We start from the raw sequence: 9,463 nt of genomic DNA, 5'->3' as shown, positions 1-9,463 counted from the left end.
CATACAGGTTGAAAAGATATGGAGACAGGACACATCCCTGGTGCATGCCCTTCCCAATTTTGAACCATGCAGTGTTTCCTTGCTCTGTTCTAACGACTGCCTCTTGGTCCAAGTATAGGTTTCTCATTAGCACGATCAAGTGTTCTGGGATTCCCATTCTTTTCAGAGTCAGCCACAGTTTGTTGTGATCCACACAGTCAAACGCCTTTGCATAGTCAATGAAACACATTAGCTGCAATATCCCTAGTACCACGACCCCTTCTAAACCCCGCCTGGACTTCTGGCAGTTCTCTGCTGATGTGTTGTTCCAGTCGTTTTTGGATAATCTTCAGTAGAATCTTGCTTGCATGTGAAATTAATGAGATTGTTCTATAGTTTCCACACTCTGTTCGGTCACCCTTCTTTGGTATGGGAACAAATACAGATCTCTTCTAGTCACTTGGCCAAGTGGTTGTTCTCCAGATTTCTTGGCACAACTTGGTGAGCACATCTGGGGCAGCATGTGTTAGCTGAAATAGGTCAATTAGTATACCGTCTATTCCTGGGGTCTTATTTTTTGCTATTTCCTTCAAAGCAGCTTGAACTTCTTCCTTCATCACCGTAGGTTCTTGCTCATATGTTGTTTCATGAAATTCTTCTGTGTCTGACAATTCCTCTCAATACAGTGACTCAGTATATTCTTTTCCATCTTATTTTAATAACTTCCTAGATCATTTCATCATCTTTCTAAAGCATCCTTGATTATAGCAACTTGAAGTTTGAATTTGTTCTTCAGTTCCTTGAGCTTAAGAAATGCTGAGCGAGTTCAGCCCTTTTGATTTTCTGACTCCAACTCCTTGCACATTTCATTGTAACATTTTACTTTGTCATCCTGCACTGCCTTTTGAAATCTTTTAGAGTTCTTCCTTGTCCTTTGGCTTCTCTGCGCTCCAGTGCAATTTTCAGAGTCTCTTCTGACATCCATTTTCTTCTTCTCTTCCTCTTCTGTCTTTTCAATGACCGTTTGCACTCTTCCTGGATGATACCCTTGATATCCTCCCACAACTCGTCTGTCTCATTAGTGTCCAAGGCCTCAAACCTGTTTCTGAGATGGTTCTGAAATTCTGGGGGGATAGACTCCAAGTCATATTTTGGTTCTCATGGACTTGGTTTAATTTTCCTCAGCTTCACCTTCAACTGGCATATGAGTAGTTGGAAATTATCAAACAATGTCATCAATATCACATGTAAGCAATATTCTGCTGAAAATTATCCAAAAACGACTGGAACAACACGTCAGCAGAGAACTGCCAGATGTGCAGGCTGGGTTCAAAGTTAGATGGATCTTGTCAGAAAGCAGAGAATACCAGAGGAATGTATTTCAATGACTATGCAAAGGCTTTTGACTGTGTAGATCATAACAAACTGTGGCTGACTCTGAGAAGAATGGGAATCCCAGAACGTTTGTTTGTGCTTATGTGAAACCTATACTTGAACCAAGAGGCAGTTGTCAGAACAGAGGAAAGAGATACTGCATGGTTCAAAATTGGGAAGGGTGTCCGCCAGGGATGTATTGTCTCCGTATCTTCAATCTGTATGCAGAACAGATAATCTGAGACATTGGGCTGTTCGAGGAGGAATGTGGCATCAAGATTGAAGGTAGACTCATCAGCAATCTGCTTGCTGAAACTGAGGAGGACCTGAAGTGCTTGCTGCAAAAGGTCAGGGACTGCAGCCTTCAATACAGATTGAAGCTCAACATCAAGAAAACAAAGATTCTCACCACTGGGCCTATTGGCAGCATCATTATGGATGATGAAGAGATTGAGATTGTTAAGAGTTTTAGTTTGCTTGGTTCCACAATCAACACTCTTGGTATCAGCAGGCAGAAAATCAAGATATGCATTACATTAGGTAATCAGCTGTCAAGGACCTCTCCAAATTACTGAAGAGCAGCAGTGTCAGGCTGGAGACTAAGGTGCGCCTGATCCAGGCTATTATAGTCTTTGCAATTGCTTGCTTTAAATCAGAGAGCTGGACAGTGCTAGGGATGATAGAAAATTGATGCCTTTGATCTGTGGTGCTGGAGAAGAATATTGACTAGGCCATGGACTGGTAGAAGAACAAACAGGTTCGTCCTGGAGAGGGTGAAACTGGGCTGCTCCTTGGAGCCAAGGATTCTGAAGCTTCATCTGACATACTTTGGGCATGTTTCAAGGAGGGACCAGTCCTTGGACAGGGACATCATGTTTGGGATGGTGGAGGGACAGAGCAGTAGAGGAAGACCCTCGATGAGATGAATCAGTTCAGTGATTGGGGTAAAGGGAGTAGGTGTGTCGGAGACAGTGATGTTGGCACAGGATATAGCAGGGTTTAGCAACTCAATGGCATATAACAGTAACAATGAAGCAACTGTATTTGTTAATTTACATGTGAATTGCCTGCATTGCCAGGTCTTTTCTGTACAGTATTTCAAAAGAAGGTAGTGTATTTAATGGGAAGTGCCTTTGGAATTGGCAAAAGGAGGATTGTTTACTTTGCTGTTATTCAAACAGCCCTGAAATGATTCATTAAAAAGCCTAGCTCTCTATTTACTATGGTCTCTGCCCTTCTAAGCATTTACTTTGTGGCTGAGCTTAGCAGTAATCTGGTTATCAGGAGGGATGTATTTCATATTTTGATAGTCTATGCAAACACATTCATTTTGCTAAAAAGAATGACACATGAGGGAGGTCTCTTTTCCCAAGTGAAATCCTGCCTGTGCCTTCTTAATGGTTTTACATGTTATAATAAAGCAGTCAAAGAACCTTGGAACTACTATTATCCAGTGTTCACAATCATGAAATATGCAACATGTATATAGAAGACTTATGGAAATTGTCACAATAACTGTGTCCTCATCTAGTTAAGCTTGTTAACCAGCCTGATAGTTCTTTATTAAGTACTTTCAGTAGAGGGTTAATCAATATTTTATCAAGTCTCTTAAGTGTGCCTACAATATGCATTTTCTATTTAAATAGCCCTGGTTTCAGCAATAGCTGATAGAGATTTGATATTTCTAGTTTTATAAGATTAAGTCAAGGACTGAGAATTTTCATAGATTTAAAACCTGGTGATTTTGAAAAGACAATCTTTGTTTTAAGGAAAATAATACTCATTTGATATAATAAAAGGTTTTTTGTTAGTTTTCTATACAAGTACCTCTGAATTTTTTTTTACTTTGGTTCTAAAATCTGATGAAACCTGCTAGCTTGGATGTGAAACACCTGAAGAAAAGAGGAAATGACTCACAGCTCAGTGAACTTTTGCACTTGCGCACCAGTACTGAGAGGGAAACTTGAGACCACAGGAGACCCTTCCAGGCTCTTTGTTTCCCATCTCCTTTGTCTCAAATGTCGCAAAAATGGTGGCGGTGGGGGAGGGACGAACAAGGATAATGTGACTGATGACTAGGTCTAAACAGTGGCAAACTCAGACCTTCAACCCTGACTCTTTCTGTACTCTTCTTCCAATTATAAATCTAACAGTTAATAAAATTCCTACATTCTGGTTGATGGTTCAGTGGGATAAAATTCACAATTTGATAGCATCAAGAGATCGTGAACACTTCCCTTTAGGTTTTAAAGCTGAGAAACTTAAAAATTAAATTATTATTGTTGTTAGAGTTGGAATTGACCCAAAGCTGACTCGCCAGTGGGTTTTCAGAGGCTGAAAACCAAATGGGAGGAGATTGCATCCCACATAGGGACTCTTTCCCACAGAGCTGTTGGAGGATTCGAACAGTGGCGTGCGTGCCTTTGAGTTGGAAGCACAGCTTCTTACCCATGAGGCCAATAGGAAGCCGTTTAAACAGTGGCAAAGATTGAAAAACAGTTTTGGTAGTATTGTGAGTATCAGAATGGTTTCAAGCATAGTCTCTCATGGTTTTAAGTGTCATTTGAGGTACAACTGTTATGCCGTATCTCTCATTGCTGTTGAGTTAGAACTGATTCATAGCTGACTCTCCAATAAATTTCTCAGACTGTAAATCACATGGTAGGCGGTTGTCCATCTTTTACCCTCAGAGCCACTGATGGATTTGAACCACCAGAGAGGTCTCCTTGGGTTAGCATCACTAGAACTCATCAACCTCCCTCCAAAAGTCCAGCTATCTTGAAGTCAAGTCTGGCTCTTAGGAACCATGCCTTGGGTGTTTCTAAAACTAAGGCTGTCTATCCTTCTCTAGTTGATTATTGCAGGATTTTAGATATAGGAAAGTAAAGTCTTTAAAATTTGTATTAAAGCCTTCACTTTATTAGCTTATTAAGATGTTCCAGTTTCTTTGAAAGTGGTCTGTCTCTTTAATTTAGAAATGATCAGTTAGGAATTTTATAGTAATAGACAAAAATCTAGGTTTTATTTTAGCTACTCACAAGTATCTCTTGAGAGAAGGGTTCTCTGCAAAAGCAGCATGGGGGAAAAAACAGGAATTGTAGGTCTTAGGAGTCACATGAAGTTGGCATGTCCCCAAGGATGGAGTGGTCAAGAGCAAACTTTCACATAGAGGTGCTTCCCACGACCGTACTGCTTTCCCCTGGTCTATTATATATGCTAAATGCAAAAGATAAACTTGTTTTATTTATTGCTACCAGTTATTTACTAAAATGAGTTCAAATACTTAGATGACTAGCACTTCAGATTGGCCCCTCAAGTAGGTGTTAAGCCCCAGTGCTTTGATTCTGGTGCTCTCTTTTTTTTAAAAAAAAATAAACAAACAACAAAAGCCCAAATAATTCTTCCTTTGAACGTCAGTCAAATGATAAGAGAACTACTTCTTGATTGGCTTTAGTGTTTATTAATTCTATTTTTATTTGGGAGGAAAAGAAATAAGCCATTTTAGATTGTTCCTTTATGAAATAGTTTTTCCCAGTGATGCAGGAGGGTATTTGGTAAAATGGAAGTCTCCTCCCCACCCCCATCATATGCTTTGATAATACTTTCCTTTCATTTATTTTGGTAAATTAAGCAGTGACTCATTTGCCATTTTTACATGTGCAATTCATGTAATGTCAGTTGTGTTTCTCAAGTTGTATAACAATCCATTTTCAATTTTTTTTTCACCACCTTAACAGAAACCTAGTGCTCCTTAGGCAGCACATTCCTCCTCTTTGTCACCACTAGTAAACTTTAGTTTATTTCTCTGTTTCCTATCTTAGACACTTCATGTAAGTTAGATCATATATAGTATTTGGCCTTTGTCTGATTGAATTATGCATAACATTTTCAAGGACCAGCGATACAGGAAATTTCAGACCTACTTTTTCTATTTCTCTAAATAATATTTCAGTAAATATATGTGCCACGTCTTATCCATCTGTTGATGGACTTGAGTTATTTCTGCCTTTAGATGATTGTAAATAATGCTGCATTGAACACTGGTGTACAAGTATCAGAGTCCTTGTTTTCAAATCTTTTAGGTATATACCTAGAAGTAATTGCTGGGTTACATGATAATTCAGTGTTTAACTTTTGGAGGAATTGTACCTCTGTTTTCCATAGAAGCTCACCACAGTGGATGAGAGTTGTAACTTCTTTTTGTCTTCAACACTTAACTCTTATTTTTCTGATGATAGCATAATGATAGGTGTGACATGTCTCTCAGTCTTACCCCAGTTCTTTAGTCCTTCCCCACAGAGGCAACCACTGTTACACGTTTCCTGTGTTTCCTTTCCAAAATAGTTTGTGCTTATCCAAGCGCATAGTTTTTATGCAAATAGAAGTTTATAGGATGCAGTTTTTCTACCTTGCTCTTTTTTTTTAGATAATCACACATTCACATACAGTTATAAGAAGTAATAGAATAGCACATAACAACAGTCTTTACAAATGATCACTTGGGATTCCACAAATGCACCTAGTCATTCTCCCTTATAGAGTCCATTTATAGCAGAAATATATGGCTGTGAAATTGAGGCATCAGAGAGTATGAATTAATTTTGATAATTCCAGACTTTTCACAGAAAAAGATATTCTAGCATGCATTTCCAACTACCTCATGTAAGAATATTAATTTATCTACTCTGTCAAGTGTACACAATATTGTTGTGCACCATTGAGTCAAAACCAACTCATACCTGACTCTCCAGTGGGTTTTCAGAAGCAGTTAATTACACAAGAGAAAATTGCCCATCCTTGCCCCACTGAGCAGATGGTGGCCTTGAACTGCAGCCCTTCAGAATTGCAGCACAGCTGCTTACCACTAGGCTACCAGGGCTCCCTTTGTCGCTATTTAGTAATCATTTTTTATAGTGGTTAAGTGCTTTTTGTGACCTCAGTGAATATTACTAGTTCTCATGACTTGAATATTATAGGAGAAAATTTTATTATTGCAAGAAATACATTGGAGCCAAAATATTTGTATCCTTTTTGGAAGTCTGCTGTTAGACAGTATCTGTACTCAATGAAATTTCCCTATAGCAAAGCTTTGGAAATTGCCTTGAAATACTTAGTAATGAGTTTTGTGTGGAACTTAATGTTCTTAAATAGACTCATTCCCAAGCATGAGTAGGGTTTTATCAAGCTTATGTAATTGTTTTTTAATCAATATAAGTTGACTTAATTGAAATTTTAAAAAAATCAAGAGATAAATGACACTTTATTTCAGGCCCATTTAGAGAATGCTGACTCCTACGGCAGAAGGTAACCAACTTGAAGAAATGTGAGGAAGTGGGAATGGAGAGATTCTTTTTCTCCCAGTGAATCAGTGATTTTTCAGCTTAGTGTTTTTATTGCTCAATTTAACATTGCCTGAGAACCTAATTGTGTTTGATTTTATAGCTGTTCTAAGAATGTTTTGATGTACAATGAACAGGAATGTATTTCTCTAGGAATAAGACACTAAACGTCTAGAATTGGCAAGATATTTAGTAAACTTCAAACAATATCTATATTTCAAACACTTCCAAGTTACTTTCCACCAATAAGCACGAAGATGTTGAGAAAATGAAATGAAAGAATCTGTGTATCAACCAAGTAAATAACCCAGACTGGGTAAGATATAGGCTGATGTGAGGACAGAAAGTGGAGCATATCATATCACTCTATGCCAGAGAGAATTGAGCTTGAGGGCATCTTTATTTTCTGTATGTGCATCTCATTAGTAGTTATCTTCCACTTCAGACTTTGTCTGTTCATGGACCCAAGGACATTTTGCTGAAATTACTTTGACCCCTGTTGAACAGAGGGCTTTGGCTTTTAAAAATCTAATAAACGAGGCCTTTCACCTTCAGTAAAAAGTGAGAACAGATTAACTTGCTTTTATTGAGTTCTTTGGTTACTGTTTATATTTTGTGAGAAGCCAAATCAGAAATTCTAGAACCATTTTCCCTTTAATCCATCTTAATCCTTTTGCTTATAAAAAATAACATGGTGGTTAACTTTATTACTATTCTAGTACGCTGCCACAGGAGGATTATGACTTATTAAAATAAAATAGTAAAGGAGGAATGACCTTTAAAAAGTAATATGCATGTAATACCACAGTACCAAACTGAGATTTCAAAATTAGTAAATAATTGTGAAGAAACAGAAACTTGCACTCACACATATTTGGCACAAGGATTGATTTTGCCCCATAGAATTGTTACTTACATACTTCTTGCATCTCCTGAAGATTCCAGATACCTGAAAAGACTTCCCCCTAGTGAGTAGCTGTTAATATTCCTTAACACACGGAGTGTTCATCATTCCATTCCCTAGTCCTTCTCTGTCCTGAGTGGTAACTTGAAGCGACATTGGTCTAAATTTCATTTAACACGTTTGCTACACACTTTTAAATTGACGACCGTGCTTAGAAACACTTTTTTCTTTTTCTTTTTTTTTTTTAATTGTATTACCGTCATTTGCAGCATTGTGTTAATGAAAATAAAAATATGGCTCCTTAACTTCCCTGGTTGCATTTCAGGTGGTCAGCAGCCATATGTGGATACTTCAGGTGCAAATCAGGGAGTGGAAACTTGGTTTTTTAGATAGTCCCTAAAAATAACTTTTTTATAAAAATTCCCTTTGTTGGGTTGTTACTGCTTTTATGATGATGTGAGGTCAGTGAACTTTAAAACTACTCTTTTGCTTTCATAGAAGGACACACGTTGGTATAAGAGCGTTTTCACCTTTTCCCCCATTGTTTTCTCCCCACAGCTGCTGGGCATGCTGTGTGCATGCATCGTGTTGTGCAGAAGGAGTAGAGATCCTGCCTACGAGCTCCTCATCACAGGTGGAACATATGCGTAGTAGCAGACTCCCAAATTCAAACCTGAGCTTTTTAGTCTTGTTCTGATTTGGAAGGTGAATTGAGCAGGTCTGCTCCTGTTGGCCTCCTGAGTTGTTTTCGTTAAAGCACACGTACACTGGTGTTGGACAGAGTGACTTGGCTCCTCATTTACCCGCCTACCTACCCACCCACTTAGGACTTTGTGTTCTCCTGCCCTAGCTGATTCTCCATGTCCTGAAGTTTTAAAATATGGTGGTAAATGTTCTAATTTCAGAACCATTTGCGAGTTGTGTAGTGTGGTAGAATGAAAGGAGGGTGCGGGCCTGCTTTTGTTACCTCCAAGCATTAATGAATTCTGGAGTATCACCAGATTTTTTCAGTCTTCACAATGTAGAATTCTTGGCCAAAGGTTTGGGGAGGGACAGGGAAGAAGCCATCTGTCTGGTTATAGTTAATACCAGATGGTGTCCCCCCATCAGTGTCCTTTTAAAAAAATATATACTGTAGTCCAATAAGATAGCAATTGTACAAAAAAAAGCTGAAATAGATTTTAGAATCATATGGTATATATCTTGGTTCATCTTCAAAATCAGAGACTGCTCTTTGAAGCTAGTGGTTTTTAATCAAAGCTGACTTTATAGGAGGAGCATAATGTATGCACTACTGTTTTAAAACAATTAGTGTGAGTGTGTATATGTGTGTGTGTTTATGATTGAGCCCATTCATCATAAGTCTTAAACTCTTAAACTCATTTGGAAATAATGTACCCACATAGACTAGCAAAATAGTATGTAGATGTGATCTCAGTTGTAAATAGAAAAATCTAATTCAATAAACTCTCTATCACTCCTTGATTTGTAGTTTTTCATTCTTTTGGGGATACTTGAATTCAAGAATAGCAGTGTAATAGCAGTTTTAAATGTTGGTGATCACTTAAATTTGTCATGATTTGCATAGGTTTTAATTCTCTCTGTTGCCATGTTCTAAAGGCCCTGGTGTTCAGGGAACCATCAATGCTCTTTGGTCATTATATCCTACAGTGTTTGCACCTGCTGTCTACAAGGCTTTTGAGGATACGGTGGTGGCACTACGTTGTTCTTTCAGTGTGTTTTTTGAAGGTATAGAAAGATTTTTTTAAAAATCAGGCCATTTCATATAGTACAATACAGTGATTTATAGAGATAAAACAACAGATACTGTTACCAGTTGTGCTTAATCACAGCTTCCTGGGAGACA

General features: G+C 38.1%; 1 protein-coding gene across 3 annotated transcripts in view; it reads left to right on the top strand.

Moving 5' to 3' along the window:
• Positions 1-9,118, top strand: part of TSPAN3 (tetraspanin 3) — a 40,219-nt gene extending 31,101 nt beyond the window's left edge. For 2 of the 3 annotated variants that reach the window (XM_006888279.1, XM_006888278.1), the window contains exon 6: positions 8,155-9,073. In XM_006888279.1, the coding sequence (XP_006888341.1) occupies positions 8,155-8,247 (93 nt within the window). In that variant the 3' untranslated portion in view covers positions 8,248-9,073. Of the gene's footprint in view, positions 1-8,154 lie in introns of all 3 variants that reach the window. The other variant, XM_006888277.1, reaches the window with a different exon arrangement.
• The last annotated feature ends 345 nt before the right edge of the window (positions 9,119-9,463 follow it).

This window comes from Elephantulus edwardii, unplaced genomic scaffold, assembly GCF_000299155.1.
Source record: "Elephantulus edwardii isolate Elephantulus edwardi_28Jun2011 unplaced genomic scaffold, EleEdw1.0 scaffold00066, whole genome shotgun sequence".
NCBI classification, from domain to species: Eukaryota; Metazoa; Chordata; class Mammalia; order Macroscelidea; family Macroscelididae; genus Elephantulus; species Elephantulus edwardii.
Note: the sequence above shows the minus strand (reverse complement) of the source record. Positions and strands in the feature narration are given on the sequence as shown.